The 21,533-nt window shown below is 40.3% G+C and overlaps 1 protein-coding gene across 1 annotated transcript; it reads right to left on the bottom strand.

Moving 5' to 3' along the window:
- Positions 1 to 5,551: 5,551 nt before the first annotated feature.
- On the bottom strand, positions 5,552 to 8,755 carry LOC306652673 (ATP-binding cassette sub-family F member 1-like). The gene is given in 4 exon segments (XM_079125433.1): positions 5,552 to 6,329; positions 6,333 to 6,349; positions 6,352 to 7,576; positions 7,580 to 8,755. Coding segments are annotated over 4 exon segments (2,424 nt in total). The 5' UTR covers positions 8,702 to 8,755; the 3' UTR covers positions 5,552 to 6,269.
- Positions 8,756 to 21,533: the final 12,778 nt, after the last annotated feature.

Raw genomic sequence — 21,533 nt, 5'->3', positions numbered from 1 at the left:
CTAAGCCCCACCTATAGAAACTCCACTCTTAGAACTCTGCAGCAGTCACACCCTGGGAGTGCAGTGATCTGCTCTGTGCCCGACAGAACTTCAACTGACAGGACTTCCCATCCCATTCTACCTCCTACTGGTGAGAAGGGAAGCAGATCATTTTTGAACTCCAACTGGCAACTTGGTGAGCAACACAAAAACAGGAAGTTCTAAACAACCCTTTGTCTTTGTGCTCATGCTCAGTACATCATTCAAGAACAAATGGAAAAAAAGACAGTTGGACATAGACAGTGAACGAAAAGTGAAAAGGCACCCAGACAAACCACTCCACATGTGGGAACTCACACAAGATATTTTAATAGGTAGACTAACAGTGTCTGCCCTGAAGAGAGAGAGAGAGCCTGTTAGAGACAGTGTGGCGGGGGAGCTTTGCTTAAGTACTTGAATTTCCTGGGCTAAGAATGATCGGGCCAATTGCTGAGCAGTTAAAATTTGCAGGCTAGGGCTAGAGAGATAGGTCAGTCGATAGAGTACTTGCCTTGCATGCACAAGGACCTGGGTTGGATTCCCAGCACCGCAAAAAAAAAAAAAAAAAAAAAAATTGTGGGCTACAGATTAAGCCAATAAATGCCAAACACAAGATGACAAGTGGGCCATCGGCTGACTATGATAGTAGACAGAAAGCTGGGGGTGCTGTCATGTCTCCTTGCCTTCCCTTGCAGGTGTGTTCTGTGTCAAACTGCTCAGGATGAAGCCAAACGAGGTTCTAGGGTACCCTGGTTGTAGGCAGCCCAAGGCCCAAGGTGAAAGCCAGACTGCAGGGCAAACCCAGTGCCTGCCTCCTACCTGCCACTGCTAAGTGACACCTGACAGGTTCACGCAGGCAGAGCACTGTTTCAGCAGCTGAGGACTTGCCTTGCTGCCTCTGCTCACCAGGTGGCCCACTGAGCCCTACAGTAAATATATATTCTAACTGATAATTTTGACCACCTCAGTGGAAACGATGCCTTAATCTTTCATTAAGAATTTGTGTGCATGTGTGTGTGTGTGTGTGTGTGTGTGTGTGTGTGGTGCCAATTGATTCATGGACATATATATGTACACGTATTTGTTTCTTTTATTCTTTTTTTTCTAATGTCCTTTTTTATTGTTTTTTTTTCAAGGATAAGTTTTATGAAGTAAAAATTTATCTTTTGGGGGGTACAAATGCATCAGTTGTGTAGCCAACACCACAGACAAGAGACAAGGCAGTTTTATCACTCAAACAGCCCCTGGATGCTGCCTCTTTGTGACCAATCCCTCCTACATCCTGGAAACCACCCATTTGTTTGTTCTATTGGTATAGTTTTGCTTTCCTTGGGCATCATATGAATGGAGTTGTCAGTAGCCTTTATATATATATATATATATATATATATATATATACTGATGATTGAACCCAGGGTCTTGCCCATGTGCACCACACTAAGTTACATCCCTCTTTAATCTTGTGCTCAAAATAATAGTATATTTGAAACAAAAAGTTTCTATTGTTGTTTATATCAGTAGTTGGTTACTTTTTTATTGCAGAATAGAATTCCATAGTATAGATGCAACAGTTTGCTTATCTGATACTTACCAGTTGAAGGATTCAAATTTGCTTAAATTTTAAAAAATCAATGCATCTCATGTCTGTCTGAATGACCAATTAAATTAGGAGGCAAGGTGTTGACTGAAGGAAGGTGACTTTATTTGGAAAACCAGCTGAATAAGAGAAAAGAGGAACTCTTGTCACAAAGACCTTCTTGCCAGGAAGCTGACCTAAGATGGCTTATATAGGTGGCCTTTGGTTGTTCCCCCGACTGGTGGACATCTTCCTGCAGCAGGAGGCCTGGATGATGCACATCCTGCCAGATTCCTTAGTTATGAGGTGTTTTTCACTTTCAGAAAGTCTCAAAATCCCTGATCAGGGCTGGAGTTGTAGCACAGTGGAGCTTACGCCTAGCATGTGTGGGGCACTGGGTTCAATTCTCATCACCACATATAAGTAAACAAATAAAGGTACCTTGACAACTAAAAAAACTTTAAGAAAAAAAAGAATATCCTTTCTCTGTTGTTAGATACTACAAACTGCCCCACAATGAATGTACATCATCCTTCTTTGGTTAGTTGCAAATCCAGCTAAGCCCTGACACAACCTCATGCATGGTATCACTAGCTTGAATGAAGCCATGTGGGCAGGGCTCTGCATGGCTGCCATTTGTTCTCAGACCTTCTCCTTGAGGGATGGTGAAGGGTATAGGTGGGATCAAGGCCTTTGCTCTCAGTACCCAGCCTAGAAACAGCCATCTCATGTGGGGAAGATGTGTGTGAAGGAGGGTGGGGTGCAGCCACTGAGGGAAGTTGCGATGTGTGGGTGAAGATTGAGTGCTTGACTTTAGGAAAGGACTGAACAAGAAAACACCTGCTTCTGAGAGTAGAGCAAGCCAGAGTGTGTGAGTGTGTAAAAGCAAACACCCTCAAAAGCTAATCCTTTCCTTGACCTGGGGAAGCCAATGGATGGTGGGCGCCCAGGAGGCTGCAGCTCTTTTGGCCAATAGATGGAGGTGTTGTACCATGTCTGGGTTCTTCTTCTGCACTCGCCCCATTCAACATCCTTGAAAGACCCATCAGCCTCTGCATTCTGACAGTGAGGGACAATAGAGACCTCGTCCATGTGCCTGAAGCAGTGTCTCACAGAACAGGGGGTTGGAACCAGTTTTCCCGAGTTCTCTCCTTGGGAAGCCTCCATCACTAGAGAATTGAGAGTTTCTTGAAGTTTCAGCCTTAAGAAAGAGGTCCAAATGCGAAGAAACAGCCAGCCATGATCACCAGGGGGCTGTTTCTGATCCTGTGATCAATTTACTGATGACCTCAGTCCATTTGCCTTTCCCTGTGGTCCTTTGAGTAATAAAATTCTGAATTTCTGGCTTTAAAATACTTGCTACTCGAGGTACTAAGATGAAAGAGACACACAAGGTCCCATTCTGCTGAAGGGCTTCAACTTATAAATAACTAATCCTTCTAGGCAAAGCAGACCAGAATGGAGACAAGGTGACACAGAGGATGGTTCTATGTGCTGTTAAAATATCTAAATGCTTCTCTTCTAGTTGATAAGTACCTGTTGACCCAGCACTAGGTTTCCCAAATCAAATATAGAGAGCACCCCATTAAATTTGGATTTCAGATAAACCACAGGTAATGTTTAAGTATGTTCTTTTTTTAATATTTTTATTTTTACAGGCTGCATTTTGATTCATTGTACACAAATGGGCTACAACTTTTTATTTCTATGGTTGTACACAACATAGATTCACACCATTCATGTAATCATAAATATACATAGTGTGATACTGTTTCATTCTATCTTTCTGTCTCCCATCCCCTCCCACACCATTTTTCTCTTCATCCAAAGTTCCTTCATTCTTCTCTTCCTCCCACTCCCCTCACCCCCCGATTTACTTATCAGAGAAAACATTTGAACTTTGGTTTTATGGGATTGACCTACTTCACTTAGCATGATTTTTTCCAACTTCAACCATTTACCAAAAAATGCCATAAATGTATTATTTTCTATGGCTCAGTAATATTCCATTGTGTATATATACTACAGTTTCCTTATCCATTGAACAATTGAAGGGCATCTCAGTTGGTCCCACAATCTAGCTATTGTGAATTGAGCTGCTAGAATATTGATGTGGCTGCATCACTGTAGTATGCTGATTTTAAGTCCTTTGGGTATAAACCAAGGAGTGGGATAGCTGTGTCAAACGGTGGGTCCATTCCAAGTTTTCTGAGGAATCTCCATACTGCTTTCCAGAGTGGCTGCACCAATTTGCAACTCCACCAGCAATGTTTGAATGTGCCTTTTCCCCCACATCCTTGCCAACACTTATTATTGCCTGTGTTCTTGACAATAGCAATTCTAAATGGAGTTAGGTGAAATCTTAGGGCCATTTTAATTTGTATTTCTCTAATTGCTTGGGATGATGAGAACTTTTTCATATATTTGTTGATTACCTGTATGTTTTCTTCTATGAAATGTCTGCCCAGTTCCTTAGCCCATTTATTGATTGGTTCTTTGTATTTTGGGTGTAAAGTTTTTTAAGTTCTTTATAAATTTTGGAGATTAGTGCTCTGTTTGAAGTATGTGTGGAAAAGATTTTCTCCCACTCTGTAGACTCTCTTATCACATTATTGATTGTTTTCTTTGCTGAGAAAAAGCTTTTTAGTTTGAGTCTATTCCATTAATTGATTCTTACATTAATTTCTTGCACTATGGTGGTCTTGATAATGAAGTCTGGTCCTAAGCCAATGTGATGGAGATTACAGCCTACTTTTCTATTTGGTGAAGGGTCTTAAGCCTAGTTCCTAGATCCTTGATTCATTTTGAGTTGAGTTTTGCACAGGGTGAGAGATAAAGGTTTAAATTCATTTTACTGCATATGGATTTCCAGTATTGCCAGCACAATTTGTTGAAGAGGCTATCTTTTCTTCATTGCTTGTTTTTGGCATGATTGTCTAGTATGAGATAACTGTACTTATGTGGGTATGTCTCCATGTCTTCTATCCTGTACCATTGCTCTACCTGTTTGTTTTAGTCCCAATACCATGCAATTTTTCTTACTATCACTCTATAGTACAGTTTAAGGACTGGTATTGTGATGCCACCTGCATCAATCTTCCTGCCCATGATTGCTTTGGCTATTCTGGGTCTTTTGTTCTTCTAGATGAGTTTCATGATTGCCTTTTCTGTTTCCATGAGTAATGTAATTGGGGTTTTAATTGGAATTGCATTAAATCTGTATAGCACCTTTGGAAGTATGGTCATTTTGATAATATTAATTCTGCCTATCCAAGAACATGGAAGATCTTTCCATCTTAAAAGGTCTTCTTCAATTTCCTTCTTTCATGTTCTGTAGTTTTCATTGTAGAGATCATTCACCTCTTTGGTTAAATTGATTCCCAAGTATTTTATTTTAGACCAATATCTCTGATGAATATAGACACAACAATCCTTACCAAAATCCTGGTAAATCACATACAAAAACATCTTCCCATTATAATAGAGCATCATTGTTTCAGATATTTGTTAGACTACATATAACTGATGGTATCAGAATTTCTCCAACTGTTTTTTAATTCAAAAGCTGAAGACTTTATGAAGTAGACTGCTTACACTGAGATCAACAAAATATGAATTAATTACCAAACTAAGTGGATCAAAATAATTAATCAAACTGTACTAATGTTCTTTTTAGTGTATATGAGAAATTCCCTTTTTAAAGTATACTCCAAATGTTTCATTTAGAAGAATTTGTACAAATTACAAGGAACACTGTACAAGGAACACTGTTTAATGGCATCTGTATCAACTGATCCTTTGAGTTTGTGAAAAAACCAAAGATGTTAATATAGGTTATAAACTAATAAATCACCAAGAATTATTCTTTTTTTTTTTTTTTTCTAGATAGAGCCATCTGTATTAGTGGGAAAGGGGGATAGTAAAAACTTCTAGAAAACCAAATAAAGTGAATCAACATTGAGTAAAAACAGTTCCAACACCCAGGAATCCCCAGTGATAGGTGGCAGCAACTCCTTTCCTTTATTTCTTCCCCTTGTAAAGGAAATCCAAGTTCCGCAGCTTTCCTTTCCTGTCCTCAAGTCCCCAACTGGACAAGTGACCACAGGCACCAAATATTAAGCTGAATAACAGCACAGGCCTCAGAAACTTGCTTCCGGTTCTGAGGTCCAAATGGATATTTGTGTTAAGTCAGCATTAAATCCATCAAAAAAGAAAAGCACCACTCAAAACCAGGGGGAGCTAAGCCTGAAGCTTTAGGGTAGACCAGAGGCAGGCTTCTGAGTAATGAGTCTCAAGACAAAAGGCCACCTAAGTTTGGTTGGATGGAACTCCACAATAACCATGGTCACCTCAGTTTGTATAGAGGGCTGCTGACGGTAAGTCAGCTCAATTGTCTGAAGAAAAGTGCAACACACAAGTCTTTCAAAGGAAGCAATGAAAGCAATATCCTGGTCACAGCTTCACCTTCATGTGCCCATGTGGTTGCTGGGTCAGTTGCAAGGCAGAGGCAGGCTTCCAAGGAAAGGGGGACAACAGGCTATTTCTAGGCCATGTAAGCCTGTCTCTCAGGAGACTTCCAGGAGGAAAAGCTCATTCTCGGGGTCGGTTGACCATGACTTCACCCAGGGCCTCCAACACCTCCCGCTTGTAGTCCTCAAAGTCCCCATCAATTTGGCTAACACTTTGCTCCTCCACCACCCACAGCTGGCAGTTGGTTTCTGTGATGAGTCGGGCATCATGGCTGACGACAATCACGGCACCCTTGTATTCATTGATGGCCTCTCCCAAAGCATCAATGGATTCTATGTCCAAGTTATTGGTTGGCTCATCCAAGATGAGGACATCAGGCTCCCGACAGGCCAGCTCTGCAAACACAACTCGAGCTTTCTGACCACCAGAGAGTTTGCAGATCTGGATGGTATGTGCATGACTCTCAAGGCCAAAGCGGCCCAGGCACTTGCGTGCATCCTGGTAGGGCAGGTTGAAGCTCCGCTGCAGATACTCAGTGGGCGTCTCCTCCATGTGCAGCTGCTCTGCATACTGCTGGTTGAAGAAGCCAATTTTCAATCGGTGGTTCTTTCTCCTTTCCCCATGTGTCGGCGTCAGCTTGCCTGTCAGCAGCAGGAGTAGTGTGCTTTTCCCCACACCATTAGGGCCCACGATGCATATCCTTGAATCCATGTCGATGCCAAAATCCAGGTTCTTAAATAGTGGCTTCTGCCCCTCATAGGCAAATGTCACACCATGCAGACCCAGCACAGGAGGGCTGAGTGGCGGGGGATTTGGGAAAGTGAAGCGCACGGTGTATTCCTTTGGGCGCTTCAGGAGCTCAGGGGCTTCCTGGGATTCCTCGTCTTGGTTTTTCCGTTGGCATTTCTGCTGTTTTCGAGTCAGGGCTTCCTTTGTTTGCTTTTCCGCCTGCTTGGTGGACTTGCCACCAGCCTTTAGCTCCTTTAGCTTTTTTTCCTGCTTCTCATACTGCTTCAGTAGTTCTTTCTGCTTCTGCTGGTACATTTTCTTGAAGGTCATATAATTGCCTCTGTAGTAGTGCAGCCGCTGGGCATCAAGATGGATGATATCAGTGCACACATCATCCAGGAAGCCCTGGTCATGGGAGACAATCAGCAATGTCTTCCGCCAGCCCTGAAGATAGTTATTGAGCCAGATAACAGCATTGAGGTCCAGGTGATTAGTGGGTTCATCCAACATCAGTAGTGTAGGCTCCATGAACAGTGCCCTGGCCAGAGAGACACGCATGCGCCAGCCCCCTGAGAACTTCTGTGTGGGCCTATTCTGCATCTCAGGGTCGAATCCCAAGCCAGCTAGGATCCGTCGTGCTTTGGCCTCAGCAGCAGCTGCCCTAGTGGCCCGCAATTCCTCATATACCTTCTCTAGCCTTTCAGCAGCTGTGTCATCTCCCTGCTCCAGCTGCCCCTGAAGTCGTCGTTCCTCTTCCAGAAGCTTTAATCGCTTGGTGTCAGCTCAAAGAACAGCCTGCACTGCTGGTGTCTCATCTGCTACCACCTCCTGCTCACATAGCAGCACATCAATGTTAGGAGGGATGCTCAGGGCACGGTTGGCGATGTGCTTGAGGAGTGTGGTCTTGCCCTTGCCGTTAGGTCCCACTAGCCCATAGCGGCGTCCAGCTACGATGTACAGATCTGCATTCACAAACAACTCCTTGCCATGGGCGGAGATACTGTATTTTTCCAGCTTGATATCAGATGCATTTTCTAACATGGCCTGTCGGGAGGACACCTCTGCCTGGGATACAGAGAAGTCATTTTCGGCAGCATTAGCTGCTTTTAATGAAGCCACCTGGCACTCATAATCCATCTGTTTCTTGAGCTTTTTCTTCTCCTTTTTGCTAAGGTGAGCATAGGGATCATCTGCTTTAGACTCTCCTTCTTCCTCTTCTCCTTCCTCTGAACCCTGTTCTGCCTTTTTGGCCTTCTCCTTTCCTTGTTTGAGAGGCTCCTTTTCTTTTGTCATTTCATCTTCTTCATCTTCCTCTTCGCTATCCAGGGCAGCAAATTTATTTTGAGGCTTAGCCTTCCCTTTTGACTTTTCCTCCTTTCCCTTTTTGCCCTTGAGCCCAGGCTGTTGCTCCTCAGATACAGCCTTATTGATCCGATTCTTCTCTGGTTTAGCGGGCTTAGGAAGATGTTTTTCTTCCTCTTCCTCTTCTTCACTCTGATCCTGAATTAGGGCTGCAAAAACATTACCACCCTTGGTCTTCTTTCCTCCTCGGGGTATTGGGGCTGGTATCTCATCCTCTTCATCACTGGCAGGTACAGAAAGCTTCTTAAGACGCTCCATGAGTTCTTTTTCCTCTCCATCATCATCCACATCCTTCTTCCACCGGCCTTTTCGAGTGTCTCGCTTCTTCTTTTGCAGCTGTTGCTGCTGCTGCTGTTGTTCTTTCTCCTTGAGCACTTTCTCTTCTTCCCCAGCCTGTTTATCTTCTACTGCTAGCTTCTCAAAGAACGTCTTTTTGGTCTTCTTGTCCTTCTTTCCTTTCTTCACCACCTTGTCTGCGGGACTTGTGCTCTCTCCGTCCCCGATCCACTCGGGCTCCGGTGGCTGCTGCTTGGGTCCCTTCGGCATTGCGGTGGCAGTTACTGCTACCCTGGCTGCGCCCGTTGCTATTTCTGCTTCCGGTGGCGTAAGAATTATTCTTAAATAGCTGATTGGTCTAAAAATTTGCTCAGAAAAATTTAACAATGGTTAAACATAATGCAAAGTGCATTTACTAATACTTTTTACTTTTTATGATTCTATAGTTACTTATAAATACACAGTAAGAATCCTCAGTCTTCCTGTCATACTGTTACAGTTTGGATCCAGATTGTTTCTCCGTCTCATGTGTTAATGGTTGGGTTCCTGATTCAGCAGTGTTCAGAGATAGACCTTCTGTGAAGTGGTTGGATCATGAGGCTCTAACTTCATCAGTGAATTAATCCATTATTGGGTTAGAAAGTGGTAGAAACTATGGGAGGCGGGGTCTAGTAGGAGGAAGTAGGTAACTGGGGGTATGACATAGAAGGGTATATCTTGTCCTAGGTCCTTTCCTCACTCTCACTCTGCTTCCCAGCCACCATGAGGTGAACAGCCTTCTTTGTTAGACACTTCTGCCACCATATTTTTCCTTGCCTCAGGCCCAGAAACAATGGAACCAGCAGGCCATAGATTGAAACCTTTGAAACAAAGAGCCAAAACAATTCTTTCCTCTTCTAATTGATTTTCTCAGGCATTTAGTCACAGCAACAGAAAACTAAAACAATAACATAATTAAATATATTATATCCCTGACCAAGGCACAGTCTTATTTAATTTGGCATAAAAGATTAGTATGAAGGAAAAAAGCTATGCTTCATCTATAGAAATGATGCCTGCAACGTCCTGTCACAGAAATGGTCTCTTACCTGGTGTATTCCTTACAGAATTCCACTCTATTATAGGTAGTAAAAGATGTTTCTTCCTATTGGCTTGTAACATTGAAGAATGTGAATGGGGAGGGAGGAAGGAGTCTTATGGTTTTAGATGAAACTGATAAATCCTGGTAAATACTGATTCTGAATCCTTACAATCCTTACTCTTAGTAAAACTGAAAAGAAAATACTGCTTGCACCCAAAAGAGTAAATTACAACCTGTAGACTTTATGAAGTTTCCAAAAAGAAGTTAATTCTCAGTCTTTAGTATCTAGTTATATTGCCTATATATTAACAAGGATATTTATGTACATAATTAGCACTTCTGTTTTAAAATTTCTTTTTAGTTGTAGATGAACACAATACCTTTATTTTATTTTTATGTGGTGTTGAGGATTGAACTGAATGCCTCACACCTAGACAGGCACTCTACTGCTGAACTACAACCCAGTCCCATAATTAGCACTTCTATAACTCTATATAAATAAAATTAGTCAAATAAAAATTCAGAGTAATTATGTTGAACCAGAAAATTGCTAGGAACTTAGGTAAATGAAACCATGCTTTAGTAGTAAAATTTTGGCTACAGAGAGGGACTAGGGTAGCAAAACTAGCCTTTTGGACTACCATTACTATGAATGATCATGTAAACCATACTCTACAGTCAAAAAATAAACATAGTTAATTAAAAAATATCAGGTGCATCCTGTTTATCACTAGGCTTCTAAAATAAGTTAAAACTTGAACATTACTTATAAGCTTATATTCTTGAACAAAGACAGCCTTATTATTTTCCTTCATGATCTAACTGATATTCTTCTATTTAGTAGTTTTCCCTCTTTTCTGTAAGGATGCTAGATGGATTCCACCATGTGTATATAGCATGAATATTATATGCAATCATTTTTTATTCAACATGTTGTAACACCTTATAGTTATTACATTTTTGATGTTCCAGTGGACTTTGATTTGACTAGAGGTACTTCTTCTAGTTGGCATCTGTTACATTAGAAAAAGTCCCTATTAATCTTGGGTCATAAAAAGGTGTTCCAAGTTCACCTTGCAATTTTATTTTCCCAACCCCAAAACAAAGATTTTTTTTTTTTTTTTTTAGACAGGGAATCTGACTTTCCTTCAGTAGGAAATGGTATTCAGAGAACCAAGCTGTGGACACTATATATGCTCACTGCTGCTTGGATACCATTGCTTCAAGGCTCTACTAGTGGGTATCATGAATTGACATAGCTATCTACAACTCCAACCCAACACCAGAGGGTTCTTCTCTAACTTTTCCCATTTCATAGTTTTGTCCTCCTCTGCCAAAGTTGATAACCTTGTTCCATAGAAAATTCAAAGCATTTACTTATTTGCTGTATCCTGTAAGTCTTACAAAACAGATCCAGAATTATTATACCAATTCCTCTGCCACCAATAAACCTACTAATACAGCTCAATGTGTCCTCAGGGTATACTCAACTATACAAAGATAACCACTGCCTTCTAAATTTACTTGAACTAATTTTATGTGGTTATATTATTATTTGATATATTGTTCATTTGTTCTGCTTTTTTTAAGATGAACCTTTCCACTCTTTTTGAATACATAAAATAGTGATGTGGTTTTAAAAATAATTAGATTAAGATATACTTATAAAAGTATAAATAATTAGATTAAGATATACTTATAAAATATTTAAAAACACTCCATTTTCTGCGAAATATTGTTCCAGAAGAAACAATATATCTAATTAATATTATCTAACCCCCTTTTCCCTTACCACACTCCTTGGTACCTTGCTTTTTTCCCCTCTCATATAAAAAACCATATCCATGCCAGTTCCAAAAGAAGCTCCTCACATTTAAGAATGCAAAATGCTCCTTTGTGTTTATATGTGACTGGGTCATTCTTAATGTGTGAAATAGGGTCAAGTTATTATGAAATCATTAACCCATGTGATCAAATAGTATTTCCACAAGTACCAACCAGCCTGAGGAAGGGAAGGTGTTTTTGAGAACCATTTAGAGAAAAGATGGTGGGGATGGATTCCAGAAGAAGACACTTGCAGGAGGAGGTTGTTTAGCCCAGTGCCCAAATCACCTTTCTCTGCCCTAGCTGTCTGGGTAGAGCTCCAGGTTTATTCCCTAGGATCTTATCAAGACTTTGGCTGCCTGTCAGTATTACCTCTCTAAATAAATTCCTCACCCTCCCCAATTAAATTGCTTTAGGCATCTGAATCATCTTTCTTTTTCTTATTTTCTTCCTTTATCTTTTTAAACACAAGGATCACATGAATGTGTTCTTTTTGTAAGTTACTCACATAATACAAGAAAATACATAGATAAAAATTAAATTCTGTTCCTTCATACTCATTTCTCCCAGAGCAACCACTGCTAATCATATATAAACTGCCACTCTTGGTTCACTAATATCCCACTGAACAGACTAGGGGAGCTCTCCAAGATCTCAGTCTCCTCCCAAGAGTTAGGAATGTCCAAATGTTCTGATGTTGGCTTTGTGCACAGGTACTGGCCACACAATTGAAAGATTAAAGGTAGAAGGGCTAGCAGCAGGATAGAGGTCCTTGTAAATCAGTTTTCCTTCCACCTGCCAATGACTGTGGAGACTCATATTCTGAATCCTAAAATGCCATATTGTTAATTTCTCAACACTGCTTTTACCAAGGAGAGAGAAGCATACCTATTTCTTTTTGTATTTCCTCAGTCTTTGTTGGACTTTCCACTTCTCTGACAGGCAGCTGGCAGCTCTGGTCATTATCCTCCATGCCTGATGTAGCCACAAGGGGGCAATGAGGGGAATTATTGCCATTTTTCAATTAGGGTATTAAAGGAGCATTATGCAAGGTGGATTGATTTTGCTGAACTTAGCAAGTCAGTCTTAAGCTGTGTGGAACCCGAGGTTCTTCACCTTTGGATCGCCTTAGCTCTGGGTTTGTTCTGTGCCAGCCTAAGGCCTGTGTTGACCAGGGGAGGACTGCCTTGGAATGCTCACTCAGCTGGGACTTCCTCATTCTATCTTCCCAGCAAAGACCCGCACAGGGTTCTGACCTTAGAAGGAGTAGGGCCACTTGCATTGGTGAACAGCAATTCCTCACCTTCCTTTAAGACCGTGGCACCCTTCCCAATGTTCTGATAATCTGTGCTGAATAGAGATCAAGGAGCAGGTAAAAGTGAGTAGTAGTAGTGAGGGAGGTGGAGAAAGAGGAAAATGGGGAATAAGATGAATAGTGAAAAAAGGGATCAGGAATAAAGGAGAAGAAAAGGAGAAATCACAGTGAATCCCAAATCCACTTCTGAAGGTCATCAGCACTCTCTGGATAATTAATGGGAAGAGGAAAATTACAAAGAAGAGTAAAGAAAAGCTTTTTAGGGGGTGGAGCAGGAATTTTATGTCATGGTTCAAAATACTACCAACCTAGGTGGAACGGGTGGATCTGGTGGAGTCCTAAAACACTCTTGCATGTCTTTAATCTCAAAGTGGATTTAATTTCATTCTTTTAAGTACAATCCAAAAGAAATGAGCAGAGAGAAGTGGAGAAGTGGGTGATGTGACTCCTCCTCCCGTTGTAGAGTGAAGGAACCTAGATCCTGTCTGACAAGGAAAAGCACCAGGGGAAGGAATTCTAGAGTCCAATGGAAATTGAAGAAAGGATTTACAAACCTGTAGTGAGGCTAGCAGGTGAGGTTGTTGTGCTTCCATGGTGTAATGGTGAGCACTCTGGACTCTGAATCCAGCAATCTGAGTTCAAGTCCCCATGGGACTTTCCATTTAGTTGGGATAAAAGCCATTTTTATTCATTCTGTAAGCGAGACACGGTTTCTACTTCCACATCCTGCTTTACTGGATAGGAGGATTTCTGTCCAGAAAAGGAAGTAGCTGAGGGTAGCAGATATTCCAGTTTCCCATGTCCTCTTCACCACCCAGCCTTTGTCCCCCGCCCTGTTCCTTAGCTCATTAATTCGGATAAATGAGGACCATCCTCAGGCAGCAAACACTGTGAAATTGGGACACATCAATTCTGGGTGTCCCAGCTTGGGATGTCCTCTTTTCAGGGATTTAGCTGGCTCCATGCTCATTGACTTTGGAGGTCCTCAAACCTCAGCCAAGGGGCTGAGCGACCCAGCAACCCTCCCTGGGTCCTCAGGTGACCTTCAGCCTCTGACCACCAAATCCTTCACCCCAGGTTGGATTTCTCTAACCCCAAATTCTCCTCATATTTGGACCTATATTCCTGTTTCTGTACAAGTAGAAATTACTTAAAATATGAAATAGCATTCCTTCGCTTAGTGGCGTGGTGATGAGACTCGATTTCCTGGCCTGGATTCGAGCGAGTTGGGTGCATTTCAGTTCGTTTCATTGGATTCTTACCTGTCACCATTTTGTCTGAATAATCCCAATCTTCCTAGTCTCTATTAAGGCCAGTAGGGGCCGCAGTTGCCCCAGAATTTTGCAAACCAATGTAGAGAATCCACTGAAGCCGCGAACTCCACCAAGTAGAGACCAGGGCCTGGATTTGTGTGTGCCAGGTGTTGAGTTCCAACATCCCAGGGGAGTTTGTCTCAGGCAGAGGTGAAAGGAGCCTGAGCATCTCCAGGGGCACACCTCAGAATCCCAGGACTCCCCCTGCTTTTTTCAGGCTCTCCACGCAAGACAACATCAATGGAGATCATGAAAAGTCCTTTGCAATTTTTTTTCTCTTCAGGGAGAAAGTTGGATGATTCTAAAGATCTTTATACATAGTTAAGATGTACTTCACCACATGTTTCAGAGAAGTTTTGATTGTTTTTCTTCCGTTTTTAAAACTTTCTGTGGTTACAAAAGACTGGAAAATATAAACCCCTCAAAATAGGGTGAGAGGAGGAGCTCATTTTGGATTGTTTGAAAAGGAAGTCAGAGGCCAAAGAAGGTCATGAAAGGAGAAAGGAGCAAGGGAAAGAGAAAAAGAGTGAAGGACATCTATGCCCCAAACAGTGGCTCATCCATGTATGTCAAACAAATCCTTCTCAATTTCAGAAATAAAATAGACCATAACACAATAATACTAGGTGATTTTAACACGCCTCTCTCACCACTGGACAGATCTTCCAAACAAAAATTGAACAAAGAAACCATAGATCTCAATAACACAATCAATAATTTAGACTTAATGGACATTTATAGAATATACCATCCAACCAAGAGCGAATACACTTTCTTCTCAGCAGCACATGGATCCTTCTCTAAAATAGACCATATATTATGCCACAAAGCTAATGTAAGCAAATACAAGAAGATAGAGACACTACCTTGTATTCTATCAGATCATAATGGATTGAAATTAGAAATAAATGAAAGAGTAAAAAACAGAAGCTACTCCAACACCTGGAGATTAAACAATATGCTATTACATGATGCATGGATAACAGAAGGTATTAGGAAGGAAATTAAAAAATTCTTAGAGGTAAATGAGAACAAAGAAACATCATATCAAAATCTTTGGGACACTATGAAAGCAGTACTTAGAGGAAAATTTATTTCATGGAGCGCATTCAATAAAAGAAGTAAAAATCAACAAATAAACAACCTAACACTACAGCTCAAAGCCCTAGAAAAAGAAGAACAGACCAACACCAAAAGTAGTAGAAGACAGGAAATAGTTAAACTCAGAGCTGAAATCAATGAAATTGAAACAAAAGAAACAATACAAAAAATTGACAAAATAAATAGTTGGTTCTTTGAAAAATAAACAAAATTGATAAACCCTTAGCCACTCTAACAAAGAGAAGACGAGAGAAAACCCAAATCACTAAAATTCGGAATGAACAAGGAAATATCACAACAGACACGATTGAAATACAAAACATAATTAGAAGCTATTTTGAAAATCTATATTCCAACAAAATAGAAAATTTCGAAGACATCAACAGGTTTCTGGAGACATATGAATTGCCTAAATTGAACGAGGAGGACATACACAATTTAAATAGAACAATTTCAAGTAATGAAGTAGAAGAGGTCATCAAAAGCCTACCAACAAAGAAAAGTCCAGGACCAGATGGGTTCTCAGCTGAGTTCTACAAAACCTTTAAAGAAGAGTTCATTCCAATACTTCTCAAAGTATTCCATGAAATAGAAGAGGAGGGTACCCTCCCAAACTCATTCTATGAAACCAATATTACCCTGATACACAAGCCAGACAGACACAAATCAAGGAAAGAAAATTTCAGACGGATATCATTAATGAACATTGACGCAAAAATTCTCAATAAAATTTTAGCAAATCGCATACAAAAATATATTAAAAAGATAGTGCACCACGACCAAGTGGGTTTTATCCCAGGGATGCAAGGTTGGTTCAACATCTGGAAATCAATAAATGTAATTCACCATATCAATAGACTTAAAGTCAAGAATCACATGATTATTTCAATAGATGCAGAAAAAGCATTTGATAAAATACAACACCCCTTCATACTCAAAACACTAGAAAAAATAGGGATAGTGGGAACATTCCTTAACATTGTAAAGGCCATCTATGCTAAGCCCATGGCTAATATCATTCTAAATGGTGAAAAACTGAAAGCATTCCCCCTAAAAACTGGAACAAGACAGGGATGCTCTCTTTCACCACTCCTATTCAATATCGTTCTTGAGACTCTAGCCAGAGCAATTAGACAGACCAAGGAATTAAAGGAATACGAATAGGAAAAGAAGAACTCAAACTATCCCTATTTGTTTATGATATGATTATATACTTAGAGGAACCAGGAAATTCCACCAGAAAACTTTTAGAACTCATAAGTGAATTCAGTAAAGTAGCAGGTTACAAGATCAATGCTCATAAATCCAATGCATTTTTATACATAAGTGATGAATACTCAGAAAGAGAAATTATGAAAACTACTCCATTCACGATAGCATCGAAAAAAATAAAATACTTGGGAATCAATCTCACAAAAGAGGTAAAAGACCTCTACAATGAGAACTACAGAACACTAAAGAAAGATATTAAAGAAAACCTTAGAAGATGGAAAGAGCTCCCATGTTCTTGGATAGGCCGAATTAATATTGTCGAAATGGCCATACTACCAAAAGTGCTATACAGATTCAATGCAATTCCAATTAAAATCCCAATGACGTACCTTACAGAAATAGAGCAAGCAATCATGAAATTCATCTGGAAGAATAAGAAACCCAGAATAGCTAAAGCAATTCTTCGAACTTCAACTTTATTACAAAGCAATAGTAACAAAGACGGCATGGTATTGGTACCAAAATAGACAGGTAGATCAATGGTACAGAATAGAGGACACGGACACAAACCCAAATAAATACAACTTTCTAATACTAGACAAAGGCGCCAAAAATATGCAATGGAGAAAAGATAGCCTCTTCAACAAATGGTGCTGGGAGAATTGGAAATCCATATGCAACAGAATGAAACTAAACCCATATCTCTCACCTTGCACAAAACTCAACTCAAAATGGATTAAGGACCTTGGAATCAGACCAGAGACTCTGCAGATTATAGAAGAAAAAGTAGGTCCCAATCTTCAACATGTAGGCCTAGGACCAGACTTCCTCAACAGGACTCCCATAGCACAAGAAATAAAAACAAGAATCAATAACTGGGATAGATTCAAACTAAAAAGCTTTCTCTCAGCAAAGGAAACTATCAGCAATGCGAAGAAAGAGCCTACAGAGTGGGAGAATATCTTTGCCAATCATACTTCAGATAGAGCACTAATCTCCAGAATCTATAAAGAACTCAAAAAGCTCTACACCAACAATACAAATAATCCAATCGACAAATGGGCTAAGGAAATGAACAGACACTTCACAGAAGAAGATGTACAAGCAATCAACAAACATATGAAAAAATGTTCAACATCTCTAGTAATAAGAGAAATGCAAACCAAAACCACCCTAAGATTCCATCTCACCCCAATTAGAATGGCGATTATCAAAAATACAAGCAACAGGTGTTGGCGAGGATGTGGGGAGAAAGGTACACTCATACATTGCTGGTGGGGCTGCAAATTAGTGCAGCCACTCTGGAAAGCAGTGTGGAGATTCCTTAGAAAACTTGGAATGGACCCTCCATTTGACCCAGCTATCCCACTCCTTGGTCTATACCCAAAGGACTTAAAATCAGCCTACTACAGAGATACAGCCACATCAATGTTCATAGCTGCTCAATTCACAATAGCCAGATTGTGGAACCAACCTAGATGTCCTTCAATTGATGAGTGGATAAAGAAACTGTGGTATATATATACAATGGAACATTACTCTGCCATAAAGAATGATAAAATTATGGCATTTACAGGCAAATGGATGAAATTGGAGACCATCATGCTAAGTGAGATAAGCCAATCTCAAAAAATTAAAGCACGAATGATCTCGCTGATAAGCGGATGATGACACATAAGGGGGAGGGTGGGGGGAGTTAGTGTTAGGGTTAGGGTTAGGGTTAGAGTTAGGGAGGGGGACAAGAATGGAGGAAGAAAGGACTGTTTAGAGGGAAAAGAAGGGTGGGAGGGGTGGGGGGAAGGGAAAAAATAATAGAATGAATCAAACAACATTGTCATATGTAAATTTATGATTATACAAATGGTATGCTTTAACCCACGTACAAACAGACAAACAACATGTATCCCATTTGTTTACAATAAATTAAAAAAAAAAAAAAAGAGTGAAGGAGACCAGCAAGGAACCAAGAGGGTAGTTTTCAGTTGCCGGGTTGGCGAGACCGCATTTGCCCTCTATGGAACCTCTCTTTTGCATGTCATTTGAACCCTGACAGATCCACCCAAGAATGCTGTCCACCCAGAAAGCCTGAAGCTGTTTGCTTTTTTTGTTTTTGCTAATTTGCTTTTCAGTGTTCTTAGTGGCATGGGGAAATCCCGTATAATATGTGTAGTCGCTAAATCAGAGACCTGCTTTCCTTAACCCATTATGTCTTGTCATCTCATTTATGAAACACCAAAAATTTTACATTGAACCACGAATATACAACTTTTGTAACATTGAAATAAATATTTGTGTTTTTAGAGTTCTATTATTCTGAGAAATGTAATAGGCAAATTATTATTGATGATATTTAAAAAATATAGTTAATCATATTAATGATAATAAATTATATAATAAGCTCTAGAATAAACTTTCCAAATTATATTAACATACCTGTGTCAATTTCATTGAAATATTGGCAGAATTGAAAATTTGGAATTTAATGGATTAAAGTTGACTGGCATGTACATGTTTTCCTCCTCCATCTTCTTTCCTTTCAGATAGGTTGCCTGCAGGGTTTGGAGAGGTTAGATTGAGGGGAGAGGTTCAGGACTTGAGGCCATCAAATCAAGGACTAGTTGTGGCTGGAGATTCAAGGACTGAAGTCCTTTCAGTAGACAGTACACTATGTAAAGAAAAGTTTCTTTTCTTTAGGTTTCTCTTAAGAATAGACATTCCTACTCTTAAGTCTTCACCTCAGGTCCTCCTCTTCCCCTCCTTATGAATTATTTAGTACTTAATTAATTTTTATTTTTAATGTGATTGCCAGTTTGTAGTCATGAAATGAAATTCTTAAGGTTTGTTGAGACTCATATTACAATTGTTTTAGTCAAAAACTAGTTAAGAAAACAAAAACTATGAATTTAGAGAAAAACATAAATCACAAATATGACAAAGGATTTTTGACTAGAATATATAAAGAACCATAAAAATTAAATGGAAACATACAGCAACAACAACAAAGAGCAAAAAAAAAAAAAAATGAGCAGACATTTCAGCAGATGAGCACATGTAAGCAGTTCCACATCAACAGACAGAAGGGAAATGCAAATTAAAATCATAGTGAAACACCTCTGCACTTCCATTAGAAATATCAAAAGATGAGCTATTCAGAGTAGTTAGCAACTTTCACACATTGGTAGTATGAGTACAAAATGGTACATTCACTCTGGAAAAGATTTGGAAGTTTCTCATCAAGTTAAGGATACTTGCATGATCCAGAAGGCCCACTCCTGGACATCTGTACCTTAGCAAAATAAAGACTTATGTTCACACAAAATCCTCTACAGTAATGTTCATAGCAGTTCTAATAGTAGTAGCCTCAAACTAAAATTAACACAATTCTTTCAACCAATTAATAGAAAAACAGTGATATTTCTACTGAATGGACCCCTCAGAAAAAAACTTAAGAAATGAGACAGGCATGGTGGCCAACACCTGTAATCCCAGTGTTTCTAGAGGCTGAGACAGGAGGTTCAAAGTCAGCCTTGGCAACAGTGATGCACTAAACAAGTAAGTAAGACCCCCATCTCTGAATAAAATACAAACTAGGGCTAGGGATGTGGCTCAGTTGTTGAGTGCCCCTGAGTTCAACCCCCAGTACCTAAAAATATAAAGAAAGAAGTGAGCTATTGATATGTGGAACAATTTGAAAGAATCTCAAAGTCATGTATTGAGTGAAAAAAGCCAGTCCTTAATAAGATTCTGTTCCTGTGACATTGTCAATAAGACAAAACCATGGTGATGAATAGATTGGCAGGTGCCAAGCTTGTTTTGGGGAAAGATGTGATGGTAAAGAGAGAGAATGAGAAGGTTTTGGAAGAGACAAAAGTTGTGTTTTGAATTTGGTGATAACTACACTAACCTTAAAATGTTAATAGTCAAGAGAGTTTTTACCAGAAGAAAACAGCAATTTCACTTTACAATATTTAAACAAACAAAATAAGTCCAAGAACTGAGCAAGCTGGATGATGAAAAATGGGTTCTGTTGTTTCCCAGCAGAAGGAAGTCAGTTTCTCAAACTTTTAGCAACAATTTGCTTTCCATGGAAATGCAGGATTCTTTTCTGGAGTCTTATGCATACATTACAGTTAGAAGTCCTAGGTACATGGTCTCTCTGGTTATCTTGTCCTTGCTCACAGTCTATCCCTGGTGCTTTCTTCCTTAGTACTGGAAAGAACAAGATTTCTCTGCAGACCTGTGAACTGAGCGACTTACAGAGTTTTCCCCACATTAAGGGAGGAACAAAGACTGAAATTCCCCTACAATGCCACCATGAGAAGCCATGGGACACTTACCCTCTTGTTCAGTGTCTCCATATCAAAAGGGGAAAATTCCATGATATTGTCAGCTTAATTTGAGATTGTTAAGAAAAATAGCAGCAAGTGTGTTAATTCAGTTAATTTGGATTCAAGCCAAGGCTTCTATGGCCACAACTAACCATTCATAACATGATCAGAGAGCAAGGTGGTTCATCTTCTGTGTTTGGAGGCTGAGAACTGAGGATAATCTGCCTTTCCCAGCCTGGGGAGACTGGAGGAGGGACTGTCCACATCATCATACAGAAATGCCTTAAGCTAGGGCAGTTCTGGTGGGAAAAGAGAGGAGGGGGCATCTTCTAGATAAAAAGTTCTGAATTTTAGTCTTCAAAAGGAGTGAAGCCTGGCCATTGACAGCTGAGGATGGTTGACCTCATAAAGGGATTCAAATTCTATGCACAAACTTGCAGATTCATTGAAAGAATAGCTCTATGGTAAAGGCTCTTTATGTGGAGAAGGTGGAAAACCTGATCTGGGGCCTTCAAACCGGAAAGTCTTCATGGCAATGCAGAAGCCCACTGGTTAAACTGACTACCACTACCCCCAGTGTGGTTGTTCTGCAAGCCCACAGTGAGATTCACCCTGGCATCTCCATCTCGACTAGTCCCTGGAGATCTTCAGGACCTTGGTGCCCATGTCCTCTGAGGCTCTGCCCTGCAAGCAGTTGCCCTGCAAGGGAAGAGAAGGGGAAAGGAGGCTGCTTGCTAGGAAACTCCAAGGAATCCAGCAACATCCTGACTTGGTTCTCAGTCACTAACATACCTCTGGAATTCTCCCAATAATGACAAGATAGCTCACAAGAACAAATACCTGAGGATTAGGTAGAGTCAGGTTACCTAGCATGCTCAAAGCTCTGGGTTCTGTCTCCACACTATAAAGGAGGAGAGAGGGAGACAGG

Source organism: Sciurus vulgaris, assembly GCF_902686455.1.
Source record: "Sciurus vulgaris genome assembly, contig: HiC_scaffold_441_arrow_ctg1, whole genome shotgun sequence".
NCBI lineage: Eukaryota > Metazoa > Chordata > Mammalia > Rodentia > Sciuridae > Sciurus > Sciurus vulgaris.
This window is presented reverse-complemented; position numbering and strand designations above follow the sequence as displayed.